Here is a 16,849-nt window from a genome sequence, read left to right as displayed (position 1 = left end):
TCTATCTGAACGTTTATTTTCTTCCGCTAGCAGGCGTTGCTTCACTATATCCAAATTGAGATCCTCTTCTTTTAAATTTTCGAGGGCCGTAACTAGGGGGTCGTATGAGTCTGGCGGACTCAAAAATAGCTGAGACACTAGATCGCATTGTTCTGAATTAGCACCGGTCGTTTTAAGTTGCCTGACTAGGTCATCAAAGGTCAATAAATGAGACCGCATCGACGTTTCCTCCTTCATGCGCAGACGTCCAAGCTGGTTTCGCAAGAGCGTTTGACTAGCCACAGATTTTCTAGCAAATGTATCACTCAATCTTGACCACATCTCCTTTGCGGTGCTCTGGTCCTGGACCACTTCCAGTACTTCATCCGCGAGGAAACCGACGATGTATTTTTTGGCTTTACGATCCGCTTCGGTGAACGATTTCGCACAAGCCTCCTCTGATGGGACATCTTCGGTGAGTGTTCGTAGTACACCAGCCGCATCCAAAAACATTTTCACTCGGAAACTCCAGTTTCCAAACCCAGGTTCACCGGAATACTGTGGAATCCTGTGCGCAGCTTCCTTTGGGGTGCCCATAACCTATTGTAATTAAGGAATCAGGTTTATTACAAATGCTTCGGGTTGACTGGTTGCTCAACGACTAACTAACATATTTGAGGCGCTATCTAGACTACTTCGATACTTTATATGCGCTATCTAGACTACTTCGATACTTTACATGCGCTATCTAGCCTACTTCGATATCAGTTTTGGTAAGCGTTCTTGAGAAGTGTCTGAGAGCTGCATAGCGGATAACCCTTTTTGAAAAAAGTTTCCATTATCACGGTACGGATGTGATTTTTTATAACTATTTTGAAGCACTCTTGAAATCAGTGATAAGGCAAATGTAAAATAAGTATAAATACTGCCAGAATGGTGGACAGAAGCAGTATAAAATAGCCCAACGTTGACGATACAGTATGAGGTCCTTTATGGTTGTGGTATTAAGTGTGGCTTTAAGCCTCGGCACCAGTTCGGGTAAGACGATATTAAAATAGCAAGAGAAATATTGATCACTTCCATCCGTTTCGGATCCTTGTAGCTCAGCCAAGGTTGACTGAGGATGAGGCCATGGCGCGTTGGCGCGTCGTTGGCGGTGCTGATGCCGAACCAGGTGCAGCTCCCTTCCAGGTGTCCCTGCAGACTGGTTCCGGTCACTCGTGTGGTGGTGCGATCGTTGCCAGCAAATGGGTGGCCACGGCTGCTCACTGCGTGTACGGGTCAAAACCCAGTCAAGTGACCGTGCTAGCTGGAACCAATTTGCTCGATTCTGGCGGTCAACGGTACGAGGTGGAGGCGTTTTTCTATCACAGTCGCTATAACAAACCGACTTTCCACAACGACGTGGCGCTGGTGAAGCTGAAGAAGGCTTTCGAGTTTAACGAATTCGTGCAACCGATCGAATACTCCGAGCACGAGCTTCCGGATGACGCTACCGTCACTCTGACCGGATGGGGTCTGCTTACTGCGTGGGGACAACAACCGAACAAACTACAAACGATCGACCTGAAGTATGTGAACTACGAAGAGTGCAAGCTCTACAATAACAGCGGCGATGTGGATATTGGCCATGTGTGCACATTCACGAAGCTGGGAGAAGGTACATGCAGTGTAAGTAAACGTTGCGAAGACATGGTTTTGCCATCAAATCCAATATCCTAAAATATCTCTTTCGTGCAATGTAGGGAGACTCCGGTGGTCCGCTCGTGTACAAGGGCAAGTTGGTTGGACTCGTCAATTTTGGAGTACCGTGTGCCATGGGCTACCCCGATGCCTACGCCCGAGTGTCGTACTACCACGACTGGCTGCGTACCACGATGGCAAACAATGCTTAAACTACAACATTATTCACAACATGGTCATTCAACCTATTCCCTTCCACTGATACGACATTATACGCGTTAGATGTTTCTTTTGATGGCAATGTGAAATCTTTTCTGGTTCTTTGTGGTGATATCCTGTGGGAAATTCGTAAATAGAATAGTTGATCACCGATAGAGTGATTTCGCAGGAAAAAATTCGAAATTCGCAGAGAATTTTAATAAAAAGATAAACGTTTGGATAAAAAAAGGATCCAAAATGTTATTATTCACATAGGAGAATAAACTATTAACGATCAACAATTATAAGATTAAAAAGAACGGTTTGTTCTTTGCTGGGCTGTGAAATGTTACATACTTTAGTATAACAACTATGTTTGGACACAAGCCATCAACTAAAATTAGCTCGTTCTTTAGAAACGAATGCCTACGAGTCCGGCTATAATTTTACTAAGTCATAAGCCCATCTTGAGTAACAGATACTACAAGTTGACTTCTAAGAATGATCAGGATCAAAGTTAGGTAATGTTGGATGAAAAACTCCCTAGTCCCGGTGCTACTACCAGCGGACTACGTCAACAGAATGGACCAACATGTAGTTGGATACTTTAAAAAAATCCGGTCCAGTATCGGTTGGGACTCGAACTCACACCGTCGAGTATGGATCGGTTGCCTGACCGGCATCATCGTTCAGCTGTCCTGCCTTATCAGATCCATGTCCTTGATCGACCAGATCCTACCATGTCAAATTTGGAAAGGAGTTGATCAAACACCAAATAATCCCGATCTACAAATATACGAACCAATAACCAAGACGCTAGAGGCATTGCCTCGATAGGAGCCACAGGAAAATACACAGCAATGAATCACTTGTTCCAAGTACTTAAAGGCAAAATTTTCAACGGGTTGTTTTGGTAAGCGTTCTTGAGAGGTGTCTGAGAGCTGCATAACGACTAAACCTCTTTAAAAATAGTTTCTATTATCGCGGTACGGATGTGATTTTTGTCAACTTGTTTGAAGCACTCTTCAAATCAGTGATAAGGCAAATGTATCCTTGCAGACACTTGTCGGTTACATGTGTTGCGGAGCAATTGTTGATTCAATCATATAATTAATTTTTGTTCGGTTACCTGAAATTATGTTATATTTACTCCAAAAGTGGTTAATAAATTTACTCAATAAAAACAATTAAACATTGAAGGAAATAATTAGTACTGAAGGAAATTAACATACCCATGACATCCAATAAAATTAATCTTTTTATGAAATGTAAATGTGTAAATTATATTTTGTTAATTTGATATTCTATAAAACAGTTAAACATTACATATTACAGTACTAATTAGACGGTTCTTCTAATCAACAACAACAACCGTTGACTCATTTCAGCTCAAATTTCTCCACTTTTTGATAACGGAACAACAAAGTATGAAATCCAATGAGTTAGGTGATTTGGAGGGATTGATCCAAGAGTACTTGACAGGGGACTTTCACAGATTGAAGTGTACCCCAAGAAAAGTGTATGTCTGAGGCCATGCTCGAAGCATTTGATCAAAGCTACACCCTCACTCTCTTCATGCTGCGGATTGTCGTTGATCTTTGGCGCACGTTACTTTCGCAGTGCACAAGTACTTTGGAGGCAATTATGTATGAGCTTTGGATTTCAGTACTTGAAAGAATCAATGGAACGGCAATGTTTACGCGGTCTTATGAACCCTCCCACAAAGGAAATCCACCGAGGCAGCGAGTTGCATGGGAACTGTGACTGTACCTGTGACTAGTGTTGGGTAAAGTAACACTTTTCGATGAGCCGCTGTGTGGTACCACACACAATTTACTGTGCTGTGCATTTGTGCTAGTGTCATACAGTCATACAGTGTCTCTACTTAGTAAGCAACACCTTTTCGATTCAAAATGTTCAGTGTGGTCAAAATATTCGGTTCAAAAATGGTGTGCAGAGTGTGGTAACTATGCGCGTACAAATAATCACAAAAGGATGCAAAAGTATCCCAGAATTGAACAATACAAAATAAGTATACATTTTCTAAGGAATAACACGGATAAGGTGCATAATTTTGCTTGATATTATGCATGCTCGATAAGGGCTGTAGCTTAACCTTAATATATAATCGATAAGCAATTAGAGCCAGCGTTTAAAACAAGAACACTGAACCTTATAAGAAATCATTAGTTGTTAAAAGTTGATCTATTCGAAAATCCTGCTTTTGGAATTTTAGATTTTTTTCGTTTTTATTTCAAGTATATTTGTGCCTATTGGGCTTCAATTGTAGCCTTTTTTTCGTATGGTGGCAGTTTTTTTTTATACAAATAATAATGTTTCGATTATGTGATAACGATGTTCAAAATTCTAAAGACTGGACGATTTATTCCAATCCTATGGTAGTTATGGAATTGGTACACCAAGGAACCAAAGAACGGTTCATACAAATCATTGGTATAACGTTATGGCTGTATTATTTAGTAAAACTTTACTGTGGTACCACAATTTTTTTCTGTGTCATGTGTAGTGCCACACTTTACTGTGCAGTGTGTGTTGGCTAGCACAGTAGCGCACGACCCAACACTACCTGTGACCTATCTTCACTATCGCGGTTCAGAAGAGCTTATAATTGATTATTCTGAAGCACCCTCATGAGTAATGATACAGTTTTCAAATTTAAAATAAGTATAAATACTGACCGATCGGTGGACATCAAGTACAGAAATCGGCACAACGTTGTAAAACAACTATGAAGTCCTTTGAGGTTCTCGTACTTGGTGTGGCTTTAAGCCTCGGCAGCAGTTCGGGTAAGGAGATATTAAAATTGCAAAAGAGCTTGCGTACAAATTCATTCTTTACAGGTCAGCCTGCTGATGAGGCCATGGCGCGTTGGCGCGTCGTTGGCGGTGCTGATGCCGAACCTGGTGCAGCTCCCTTCCAAGTGTCGCTGCAGACTCTTTTCGGCCACTCGTGCGGTGGTGCGATCGTTGCCAGCAAATGGGTGGCCACGGCTGCTCACTGCGTGTACGGGTCAAAACCCAGTCAAATGACCGTGCTTGCTGGAACCAATCTGCTCAATAGTGGTGGTCAAAAGCACGAGGTGGAGGCGTTTTTCTACCACAGCCGCTATAACAAACCGACTTTCCACAACGACGTGGCGCTGGTGAAGGTGAAGAAGGCCTTCGAGTTTAACGAGTTCGTGCAACCGGTCGAATACTCCGAGCACGAGCTTCCGGACAACGCTACCGTCACTCTGACCGGATGGGGTCGACTTTCCGCTTGGGGTTCACTTCCGAACAAGCTTCAAACGATCGACCTGAAGTATGTGAACTACGAAGAGTGCAAGCGCCTCCACGGCAACAGCGGAGATGTGGATGTTGGACATGTGTGCACATTCACTAAGGCGGGAGAAGGTGCATGCAATGTAAGTAATCGTGCTGAGGACATGGTTTTGCCTTCAAATCCAATATCCTAAAATATCTCTTTCGTGCATTGCAGGGAGACTCCGGTGGTCCGCTCGTTTACAAGGGCAAGTTGGTTGGACTGGTTAACTTTGGAGTACCGTGTGCCATGGGCTACCCCGATGCCTACGCCCGAGTGTCGTACTACCACGACTGGCTGCGTACCACGATGGCAAACAATGCTTAAACTACAACATTATTCACAACATGGTCATCCAACCTATTCCCTTCCACTGATACGACATTATACGCGTTAGATGTTTCTTTTGCTGGCAATGTGAAATCTTTTCTGGTTCTTTGTGGTGAAATCCTGTGGCAAATTCGTAAATAGGACAGTTGATCACCGGTAGATCGCAGAGGATTTTAATAAAAAGATAAAAAAAACAAAATGCAAAATGTAATTATTCACGAAACAGAACGAACTATTAATCGATCAACAATTTTAAGAATAAAACTAACGGCTAGTCCTTTGCTGGGCTGTGAAATGTTACATGCTTTAGTATAACAACTATGTTTGGACACAAGCCATCAACTAACATTAGCTCGTTCTTTAGAAACGAATAGTCCCATTTGCTGAAGAGATAGTTCGTAAACTTTAAGAGACTTCATACCAAAATAATGCATACCAATCCATCTATAATTTTACTAATTCGTATACCCATGAGTACCAGATACCATGAGCTGACTTCTAGGAATGATCATCGAATGAAATATCCCAAAGAAGATTTACACTGTTCCATGGGGTGAAACAATAGAGAGGGTCCCTAAAACGTCGAGATTTGTTACGGCCTGCAAATTACCCTCACTCTCAAATCGACCCTGACTGCCTTTGAAGTTCACCTGGGCTGAACCGATAAACAGGTGAGCCAAAACCGTCCGCGAGCTAGCAATAGAAAATATGAATGGGGCATTGTGAAGCAAGAAAAAAACTTATCTGAAAATAACATCATCATCAAATAAAACTCATTCAACCTTCTGATGAGTAAGACATCACTCGTTCTAAGTACTTGTAGGCAAAATTTTCAACAGGTTTTGGTATGCTTTCTTGAGAGGTGTCTGAGAGCTGCATAACGGATAACCCTCTTCAAAACTAGTTTCCGTTATCGCGGTACGGATGTGATTTTTTGATAACTATTTTGAAGCACTCTTGAAATCAGCGATAAGGCAAATGTAAAATAAGTATAAATACTGCCAGAATGGTGGACAGAAGCAGTATAAAGTAGCACAACGTTGACGACACAGCATGAGATCCTTTGTGGTTGTGGTATTAAGTGTGGCTTTAAGCCTCGGCAGCAGTTCGGGTAAGGTGATATTAAAACTGCAAGATAGCTTGCGTACAAATCCATTCTTTACAGGTCAGCCTGCGGATGAGGCCATGGCGCGATGGCGCGTCGTTGGCGGTGCTGATGCCAAACCAGGTGCAGCTCCCTTCCAGGTGTCCCTTCAGACTGGTTCCGGTCACTCGTGTGGTGGTGCGATCGTTGCCAGCAAATGGGTGGCCACAGCTGCTCACTGTGTTTTTGTATTAGAACCTCGTCAAATGATCGTTCTAGCTGGAACGAATCTGCTCGATTATGGTGGCCAACGGTACGAGGTGGAGGCGTTTTTCTATCACAGTCGATTCAACAAACCAGTTTATCACAACGACGTGGCGCTGGTAAAGCTGAAGAAGGCCTTCGAGTTTAACGAGTTCGTGCAACCGATCGAATACTCCGAGCACGAGCTTCCGGACAACGCTACCGTCACTCTGACCGGATGGGGTCTTCTCTCCTCGTGGGGACCACTTCCAAACAAGCTTCAAACGATCGACCTAAACTATGTGAACTACGAAGAGTGTAAGCGTCTGCATAACAACAGTCCCGATGTAGATGTTGGCCATGTGTGCACATTCACTAAGGCGGGACAAGGTGCATGCAATGTAAGTAATCAAGCGGATGACAGGAAAGAATTGTAACAAAGCAGTCAATATCCTTTTGTTATTCTTATTTCAGGGAGACTCCGGTGGTCCGCTCGTGTACAAGGGCAAGTTAGTTGGCCTCGTCAACTGGGGTGTGCCATGTGGCGAAGGCTACCCTGATGCCCATGCCCGAGTGTCGTACTACCACGACTGGCTGCGTACCACGATGGCTAATAACTCTTAGAAAGCCCCTCTGTTTGTGTCGCGAAGTAATCTGATTTTGCTTTTTTTTTTTTATTTAGTTTCGCTGCATACATTTTCAGTTCAATAAAGGCAACGTACAATTCCTGTATTCTACTGTACCTAAACTATACATGTTTTTTTGTTTCATTTTCTGAGAATATGTCTTGATCTCGGTAAGATACTTGAATCGTTGACGAGCTCTTTAATTAAAATATATTCCTGCAAATTGGACACGTTGATTTGTTACTCGTACTAAACCAGCGGTAAAGACAGGGACCGTGGAACTTTTTCTTGCACGTTTTGCAGGAAAGCTTCGGCAGCTGGCACGTGTCCTGGTGGATCACACTGTAGCACACGTAACATTCCTCCACACCTTCAAACTTGCGATCAAGATTGCGCTTCCACAACGACAATCCGTCTCCGATGGATCCGTTCTGAGGAGTGGAAATAAAGTTAGTCACCCTAAAAGGCTATGCATTTCGATGCCGACGAACCTACCTGATGGGTGAGGAAAATGGAGAGTTGCATGACAACCTGGCGGGACTGTAAACGGCCACCGATTTGCTTGCCTCCTTCCACCGTGACGGCGCCGAGCGGGAAATTGTTCGGTAGCGTTATGTGCAGCTCCATCTTGGCCTCGTCGATCGAATAGACAGCCGTCACCTGGCGCATGGCCGAGTGTACCTTGATCTGCATATTGTCCTGCCGATCTTTGCGCTCTACTAAGGCCTGGAATTCTTCCTGGCATAGCAGTCCGGACACACAGTTAGCCGTTATCTTGCTCACAATCGTCGAGTGTCGATGGTTCAGACCGTTAAACCATCGACGCACGATCACCGGTAGATGGCGCAACGTTTGCGTGTATAGATGACAGGCGTAGCGATCCAGCTTCACATTTGGATCTAAGTAGCCATAGCGAATGGAGTTTAATAAAATTAAAGAAAATCGTAGTTAACATTGACTTGTGCCATTTGAAACAAGGTATGTTGTGGGAGATCATGGAAAATTCTTGTCAACAAACTAATTCTGTCGATGTCGACGAGCGGTTTTCTCAAAATTTACCGGTGACATCTTTGGAGGATGAAGTAAAAACAGGTACGAAGGAAAGAATTGCTAAACGAAAGCGCGAAACACATAAAAAACGACAAGAAGCCCATCGTCAGGGGCCGACCGTACAAAAGTTGATTCTACCAAGCCCTCCACGGTACAAGCAATGCCAACACAGCGGAAATTTCATTCTGGATCGCGAGATGCTCCAACCATCCGATCATATAAATATTTTAGCAAAACGAACCGAGAGGGTAAGACAAAACTGATCATTTGATGTTTCAATAAGTCTCTCATGCCTGGACAACTTATACAGATGGAACCGAAGCGAGCGCACTACATCGTCCGGAAGCTACCAGGGGTAACGAACCGTGTTAAGGTACTTGCGAAGCCTAGTCCTACCCATGTCAAGGCAACACTGGAACGTTATTCATCCCAACTATCCACGAAACAAAAGCATCAGTTGGAACATCTTTTGGAGCCTCAACTTTTCGTGACCATCTCGGAGTCAATCGCGTACGCCAGGCAGCAACGTCAGGATGACGCCTTATGGCGGCGGCATCGGGCAAAGCAGGAAAAAACCTTGCTTAGGAAACTGTACCGTATGGAAAGGTTGCTTCTGAGAGATACAATGCAACGGCTAGCTGCGGCTACAAGGGATTATTACCTTAACGGCCCTACGGTGGCCCTCGAGGAGGATGCACAACGCATTGCCCAAGCGCTTTATGGTTGTTTGTGCCGATTTGTAGATTTCTCAAACAATGATTGCAGCCAAGACGGAAACATAACAGAGCAGTTTTATATGGAATTGGCTGAAAAAATAGGTCATTGGATTTGGCGTCTAATGGCAGCCACGGGAATGTCACTGGAAACCGCGGGCGCTTCGACCGCAAGTGTTGTTTCAGTTAATTCCAGTGCCTTCGAATTGTCACCGAACAGTACAACCACTACTGCCACTGTTGCAGATGAATATGAGAAATTTTCACAAGAACTTGTCAATGATACACTACAAGGAGCGGTGGAATGGGTGGAAAATGGAAGCGACAACCAAGAATCATCACTCAACGAAGACGAAGAAGACACAACACACCAGGACACTGTTTGGGATACGAAATCAGAAACAGTAATAAAACTTCGCGTATCATCGCGCACTATTTCGGAGGATACAACACAACCGTTTGAGGAAGGCATGGACACAGCCATAGAACGTATGCCTGAGGCAGATTCAGAATTAGATGAAATTGAGCAAGAAGATGAACATCCCGAACCGGATCCGAAAGCAATGGTTTGATGTGTGACTTACTTTTAATTTGATTCCACTCCAAGCTGGAAAACATCGTCTGACCGTAAACGGCGCACGAATCGGGATTGCGTAGAATTTCCTGTGGCATTAGCTTAAACAGTACAGGTAATAGAAGCTGGAATAAAAATTTTATGTAATCAATACCAAAACTTGCTGAATAAGAACGTCGGTTCCCCATCACAATACTCACTTGTTCAAATTTGTTACGCGATATCCAGGAAGCATAGATGGACCGCAACTCGGACGGGGCTTTGGCACAGATACCGAGAATACAGTCCCACAGTAGCAGAAACGACATGCAACGGGATCTCGCTTCTTGCAGTCGATCATCGTCAACCGTTTTAACGACCGCTCCATCTACCTCCGTCGCTTTGTAGCTGAAATCGGCCACGAATTCACCCAGAACGTTCTCAAACTGATCGAGCTCCGGCTTGAACCGCTGCAGCAGATGCCAACTGTCTTCCGGTTCTTCGCCGCTCTTTTGGTGCTGCTCGGACGACTCGTTACGCTTCTGCAACTGATCAAGATCGCGCTGGATCAAACCGATCGCTAGGGACCGAAGTATTGTAGTGGCGGCAAAACGGACGCGCTTGTTCCAGTGCTGAATATTTACGAGAGCAAACGCTAGCAGATCATCGAGCGACGTTTTTCCGTCTATTTTATTGGCCTGAAAAAACAAAACCGTAAAGATTGCGAATAAGGCAAAGCCAGGCGAGACTATTCTCTTCAAATTGTTGTTTTTGACCACATGCTTACCTTTAAAACAAAACTTAAGTCCACAGATTCAACGTAGGGACTGATGGTATCGATGAAGTATTGGTCTATTTTTCTTTTACAATCTGAAAAAAACCAATTCGGAATGATTAAAGTTACCCCATTTAGAGTCCACATAACGCGACGAACACATACCTATTTCATTAACAATGCCGACATATGCCCTCAGTAGCACCAGGTTCACATCCTTCGCAAATACATTGTCCCACTCTTCGATAACGTTGCTCAACAGTTCCGAAGAGCTTCGCTTTCGCTCTTCACCGAAATACAGCGTCAATCCGTTGAACAACCGGAATATCGAGGCGATGAAGAGAGAAATCTACGGTAACAAATAACAATACCCAAATCCAACAATTGTAATGCGATTACTTTCATCACGTTAACTTATTGCTCGTGCTTACATTGTGCGAACGGAAGTTGTTAAAGCTCTTCGAAACGGTAAGTGTCCACGAACTGAGCGCAATACGAATAAAATCCCATTTGCTGATATCCAACTCGGAGGGGAAATAACGCAGCACAATCGTAAGAACATTTGCCACCTCGGCGTCAAGGAAGATTTTGTTTTCGTCCGCATTATTAAGATCGCTAAAAAAGTATAGGATTCAAACACGTGTTAAGACCTTAAATGTTCTTAAGATGTTTTAAAGTTAAATTATACAAGTGGGTTTAACAAGGCAAAGGCTTACCAATTGTAGAGCAACATTTTGTTGGTCGTCTGGCGCGAGATCAGCTCGTGCAGCACGATCAAACAGTTGCCGATAATTTTACGATCGTTCAGTTCGTTGTAGTTCGACGAGAAATGATTTTCTATTAGGCAGCGCGCCGAACAAAGCTTCACCAGTATGTCGAAATAGTTTTCGAACAGATTCGGTCCGATCGGGAGACACTTTTGATCCATTTTGGCCGCCAAACTCTACAAAAACCCACATGAAAAAGAACATCAGTTTTTTTTTTTAAAGTACCATTAGGGCGATTGATCGCACTTCATAGATAAATACTAACCTGCAGAATGTTTATGTACGCCATAAGATCCTCACTGTTATTGCTTGCGGTAGTTGATGCATCCTCGTACAATAGCACCGGTCCACTATCTTTCTCCGCGTACTGATCAACCACGAGCAGCGTGCCAAGACTCTTCGCCCAAAGCATACCGTGTTCGTTCGAAAGGGCAAACAACCTTCGTTTTATTTCCCCCAGTACACCCGGGGGAGCATTCGTTAGCAAAAGGGACAGCTTTTCCTGCACAGCAATTATCAAGCATTCCACCATTGGTTCCAACTACGGAAGAGAAACGGTTAAATTAAAGTGGTATTGATAAATTTTGGAAATCGCGTCCAATTCTCACCTGCTCCGTATTGTATAGAATAGTTTCCCCCACGGTGGCCAGGTATATCACAGACAGTACTTTTTCGTAAACGAATTCGGACCAACTGCGTAAGATAAGCATCTCATCACTTGCGTCTTCGTCGTCGTCGTCGCACACATCCATTTCCTCACAATCGTTCGATTTGTCTTGTTCCATCTTATCTTTCACTGCCAACACTGGCTTTGCTTTCACCTTACAGGACAGTTTAACCACGACACTCAGCGTATGGACTGCTCGAACCAGCGAGCTTTTCATTTTGCTGCTAAACTCTTCGTTCGTCATCGTTAGAGTGGGAGATTTCGTTCGATTGGTGGTGAGTTTTCCAAGCAGCAGTTCGATGTACTCCGCCAGTTGTGCCGTCGCTTCCGCTTGGGCCATCTCTTCGGTCGCACTTTTGGCAGATAGTTCCTTCCACATCCCGATGAGCTGCTTGCATCGTTCCTGTTCATTGCGTTTATTCGCCTCCGTCGAACAGGCGAGCAGTTTCGCTGTAACTTCGGCAAGCTTTTCCACCAGCTCTAGAGTGTTCGCACCGTCCCCGCCCGTGGTGGCCAGCTCGCGCAAACGTTTGTCCATCTCGCTGACGCACCGTTCGATTAACGGGCCATCCAACTCAATATCTTCCCCGCCGAGCGCATCCTGCCAGGCTGTCGTCGCTTCCCACAGTGTATCATCCGAAAGGTGATCGGATACCACATTTTGCACAGTGAATTCAAACAGCGTACAGAACAGCATCCGATGTAGCTCGGTCAATCGAGCATCAGAGCAGATGACGGGCATTATCTGAGCCAGAAAGCTGATGCATCCATCGTGCAGCTCTTCCTTGGATGGGTCGCCCAGAGGGGCTGCCACGGTATCGAGTATCTTTCGGCACGTTTGCTCGTCGATCAGTATTTCGCCGCTGCTGGTCACGAAGAAACACTTTTGAAGTAGAATCATATTGTCCTTCGTGTCCCCGGTGGCCACACTGTGCGCACAGTTGACGATGTTGTTGGTCACTTCCGGCTGCGAAAGGAACTGCTTTATGTTGGGCTCCTGACACAGCGGATGGCTGAGGGCACGCATAATGATCCAGCTTTGCACTGTCTTATTTGCCATCTGAAAGAGATTTAATTCCAAAATTTTAAAACATACCTACACAAATTTGGTTTTAATAAAGATTACGTAACATGCCGTCAAACTAGTCAAAATCAGTCATAAAAATTTGAGTTGTTGCTTAATTAATTAAAATTTAAATTTCCATACATCTCAAACCCAATCGTAATTGTTATATGAACGTTTATAAGTATGATATATCGTAAAAAAAAATATGTTAGCACAAATTTCATAAACATCGTGTACGCATTTCCCAAACCCTTTATCGGTATACCGAAGTGACCCCAGGCGTATTTGGAAAGTCTGGCTTACGAAGGTAAGAAAAGAAACAGTCCTGAACATAAACCATGCTCTTCGACCTATATTCAAAGTTCTCGCCATGACATTTAATTATTTTTCCCCCAACGGCCTTAGAGGTCACTGCACGGCTGGCGGAACGCCAATCACATTGAAGTTTTATTTTTCACCTGTTAGATCAACTTTAACATTTTGATGCCAGGATTCCCGTGCGTCGCGTGCGGCTCTGCAAAGTTTTTGCAAATAAACAAACCAAGCAAATTGCCTACACAAACGGTGGAACCAATGAAGGGGGGGCAAAACAAACGAAACGGGACAAAAGGGCATTGATTTATGTTCGTGCCATTTCAACGATGGAAATGGTTATACTATTGACTATAAGGTGAATGCATGTCATTGCTCGCAACCCACAATATGAGTACGCTAAAAGTTGTAGAAGTGTTTGGAGATTAGTTACAGTTTGACTAAACTTGAAACTTGTTATCTTATCTAACACAACTTTTTCAGAGTATGAAGTGACTGTAAGTACGACAAACCAAAGTATTTCTAATCTTTCAACCAAGTTGAATAAAATGTTTAACCTCAAGTGTAAGTATGAGAAACATAGCAAAACATATCCAATGCAATGTAATGATAATTTCACATTTTTTCACGAATAAGCTTGCCGACCCCTGAAACAATTGAACGGACAACTGAATGCGTATCAAAAGACACGGTTGTCTCGCGTCGTCACGCGATCGTAAATATCCTCAAACAAACGCCAAAAAAATGCGCAGACACGATTCTTTTGGACTTTTGTTTTTTCCATTAGTGATTGGTTTTGAAAAAAGGCAAGAATGCGCATTTCGATTAAGTGTTGAAGAAAATTGTGTCAGAAAGAAGCGACTGGATAGCCGCAGCATGCCATGATTAGATGTATATGTACATATGGTGAGTGTAAACTTAAATAAAGAGACGGAAGAAGTCAAACGGCTTAAACCCCATTTTAAATTATCCTACTACTATTCCAATGTCAGTTAAAAAGAAATTAAAATATAAGAAGATATAATCAAATGAATGAACAACTTGAAACCACATACCTTTATCCATTTGTTCAGCAAAGCGATGCGCTCCGATGCGTCAAGATATTTGTACAGAATCATAATCAGCTCAACGATGTATTCCGACTGTAGTTTCCCGTCCTGCAACCACCGGGCGAAGGTTTCGAAGAGCGTTTTGATGTTTTCGCTTCCGTCCGCCAGAAAGACGAACAGCTCGTGGCACTGGAACGCTCGGATCAAAAACTCCAGCTGCAAAATATATCCTTCGTCGCGCTCGACGCTAATTTTGGCAATGTACAACTGACAGATGCGGTAAACGAGCAGTTGCAGTTGGTTTTCGAAGCGGCTCGCGTGGTCACCGGTCGTAAGTGGACAGCTGCCGGCACCGTCGACCGCATCGTGGCTTTCCACCACCGGCGCCGCAAATTTGACACGCTTGTGGGAGGTTCGCTTAAGGTTTTGCACCAGATCCACGTGCGAATCGGTGATGGTGGATGCGTTTTCTTTGTTGTTGACACTCTCCTTCACCACGCCGTACAGCCGTTCCCAGAAGGTCACCAGTAGCCGTTCGTAAAGTTTGTGCGTCCCACTGTGCTGACACCAGTGGTCCAGTAGGTTGGCCATGTTTTGAAACACGTACTTGCCGCAGGCCGCTTCACTCGTTATGCACCAAGCAATCACCCCTATCAGGTGGTGCTCGAGCAGATTGAGACAAAATTCCGTCCGCTCGTTCTCCGCCATCGCTTCGTCCCGCTGCACCTGCAGGACCACGTACTGGAATGCCTCATAGTATGCCTGTGAGACGGCCGAGACATCCGCACGGCTCGACTGTACCACCTTTAGGCCTTCGTTCATGCTCTCGAAGAACAACCCGTAAAACTTTGCCAACCGGTCCGCACCGAGCACTTCGCGCGTAAATCCCGACACCAGTGGGAGCATGTGCGGGTAAACGCAGGCAGCGTTACCATCTCCGCCACTCTTCAGTAGCTTCCATAGTTTTGGAAACACCGCCTTGTCGAAGTTCAGGTGCGTATGCCAGCCGGGCAAGTTCGCCTGTATCATCACGATCGAGCTCCAAACGTGCGAAACGACGGTTGGGTCGCTTTCGTCCAAGAACTGGAACACACTGGTCGTTACCTGGGCCTGATGTTGTTCCACCAGAAAGACCGCGTGTTGAAGCAAGGCCGAGATGACCTCGAACCAGGCGGACCGAATGGCGGCCGTTTTGTGCTTGTGGTACGTCCAGAATTTGGGACTCTCGAGCAGTTTAGTATTTTTTTCCGCTGATTTTTTCAGGTTTTCAGCTGGAATTTTGCCAAGGTAAAGGGCGTACCCTCGAAGGCTCGAAATGAGCACACGCTGGTATTTGTTTTCACATTCTTCCGGCGTATGAGACCTGTCGGTGGGCAGACAAAACCAAGAACAAACGATAGAAGGACACTGTTCGATTCAACGCCCGTTGCGCGTCAGGATACTCACTTGGGATTGCTCAAGGTGATGGCCGTATGGACGGTAAGGTTCTTCGTGTAGTAATCGAGTATTTCATTTTCACAATACACAAACACCTCGTTTACCTTCCCCGGCGGGAAGGCACTGTTGAACGACTGCGATGCAACACTGGCCGCCGGGGCATACGTATCGTACTGCGACGAAATCCAGGCCGGTGCCAGCTGACGCAGGAACGGGGCAATGTTCTTCCCGGCACGTGCCACTATTGCTGCCTGCGCCTGCTGGGCCGTCTCGCGAACGCGATGTTCCGCATCCGTCGAAAGGTTGACGAACAGACGGGGCCAAAACGGTAGCACCGCTTTCACCACTTCCAGCTCGGCACTATTGATCAGCTCGGTGAACTCGAGCAGGGCTTTCGTTTTCGTGACCGGATCCTTTTTCAGCATCTTACGCAGCACTATCTGGAGCGTGTCGTCCAGGTTGGGATCCATCGTTTCGTCGCCAGCGCCGGCATCGATCTGCACAAATCCTGGCACGACCGGCATGCTGGTGCTGTCCAGTGCGGAAAACCCGAACAGGGTCGGCACGGAGGTACCGAGCAGTTCCGCACTGCGTCCGCTGCTCGATGGCTGATTGGTGGGGAGCGAAAGCAAGGGGAGGAAGGTTATATCGATGCATCATCACAGCAGTGGCAGGCCGTCGAGATGGCGTGGATTGTGAAATTGATATGTTGTATCACCGAGATACTACGACCACGTCGGCAAGGGTAGCTGATGTGGAAAAATCACTTACCTTTGTGTTATTTTTCGTTCGCTTCCCACCCATGATGTTAGTAGTTGATTATGTGAAGTATCAAGTCTATCACGACAAAACGTTTCACTAGAATATCCGTAATTCCGTTTCGAAAACAACACGTCTGAAGAAGCGCGACTAGAAACCTCAACAGACTCGTAGCTAGTGTTGTCAGAATCGCACCTGGACTACTTGAGCTCTTGACAGATGCTATCGGATTGGATC

At 45.0% G+C, this 16,849-nt stretch overlaps 4 protein-coding genes across 4 annotated transcripts; 3 read left to right on the top strand and 1 right to left on the bottom strand.

Moving 5' to 3' along the window:
• Window positions 1–959: 959 nt before the first annotated feature.
• On the top strand, window positions 960–1,874 carry LOC131294632 (chymotrypsin-1-like). The gene is made up of 3 exons (XM_058322677.1): window positions 960–1,017; window positions 1,082–1,650; window positions 1,725–1,874. The coding sequence occupies exons 1-3, from the start codon at window positions 960–962 to the stop codon at window positions 1,872–1,874; spliced, it is 777 nt and encodes a 258-aa protein (XP_058178660.1).
• Window positions 1,875–4,609: 2,735 nt separating this feature from the next.
• LOC131281832 (chymotrypsin-2-like) lies at window positions 4,610–5,508 on the top strand. Its single transcript, XM_058311191.1, has 3 exons — window positions 4,610–4,667; window positions 4,722–5,284; window positions 5,359–5,508. The coding sequence occupies exons 1-3, from the start codon at window positions 4,610–4,612 to the stop codon at window positions 5,506–5,508; spliced, it is 771 nt and encodes a 256-aa protein (XP_058167174.1).
• A 1,056-nt stretch (window positions 5,509–6,564) lies between these two features.
• Window positions 6,565–7,462, top strand: LOC131287066 (chymotrypsin-2-like). The gene is made up of 3 exons (XM_058316086.1): window positions 6,565–6,622; window positions 6,677–7,239; window positions 7,313–7,462. Exons 1-3 carry the CDS (start codon window positions 6,565–6,567, stop codon window positions 7,460–7,462), a joined length of 771 nt encoding a protein of 256 aa, XP_058172069.1.
• A 139-nt stretch (window positions 7,463–7,601) lies between these two features.
• LOC131282573 (E3 ubiquitin-protein ligase listerin) lies at window positions 7,602–16,657 on the bottom strand. The gene is made up of 13 exons (XM_058312077.1): window positions 16,625–16,657; window positions 15,863–16,461; window positions 14,423–15,779; window positions 11,931–13,049; window positions 11,588–11,863; window positions 11,272–11,498; window positions 10,987–11,170; window positions 10,721–10,904; window positions 10,568–10,650; window positions 10,002–10,478; window positions 9,812–9,926; window positions 7,960–8,363; window positions 7,602–7,895 (listed from the first exon to the last, which is right to left on the bottom strand). The coding sequence occupies exons 1-13, from the start codon at window positions 16,655–16,657 to the stop codon at window positions 7,668–7,670; spliced, it is 5,286 nt and encodes a 1,761-aa protein (XP_058168060.1). The 3' UTR covers window positions 7,602–7,667.
• Window positions 16,658–16,849: the final 192 nt, after the last annotated feature.

This window comes from Anopheles ziemanni, chromosome 2, assembly GCF_943734765.1.
Source record: "Anopheles ziemanni chromosome 2, idAnoZiCoDA_A2_x.2, whole genome shotgun sequence".
Classification (NCBI taxonomy): domain Eukaryota; kingdom Metazoa; phylum Arthropoda; class Insecta; order Diptera; family Culicidae; genus Anopheles; species Anopheles ziemanni.
Note: the sequence above shows the minus strand (reverse complement) of the source record. Positions and strands in the feature narration are given on the sequence as shown.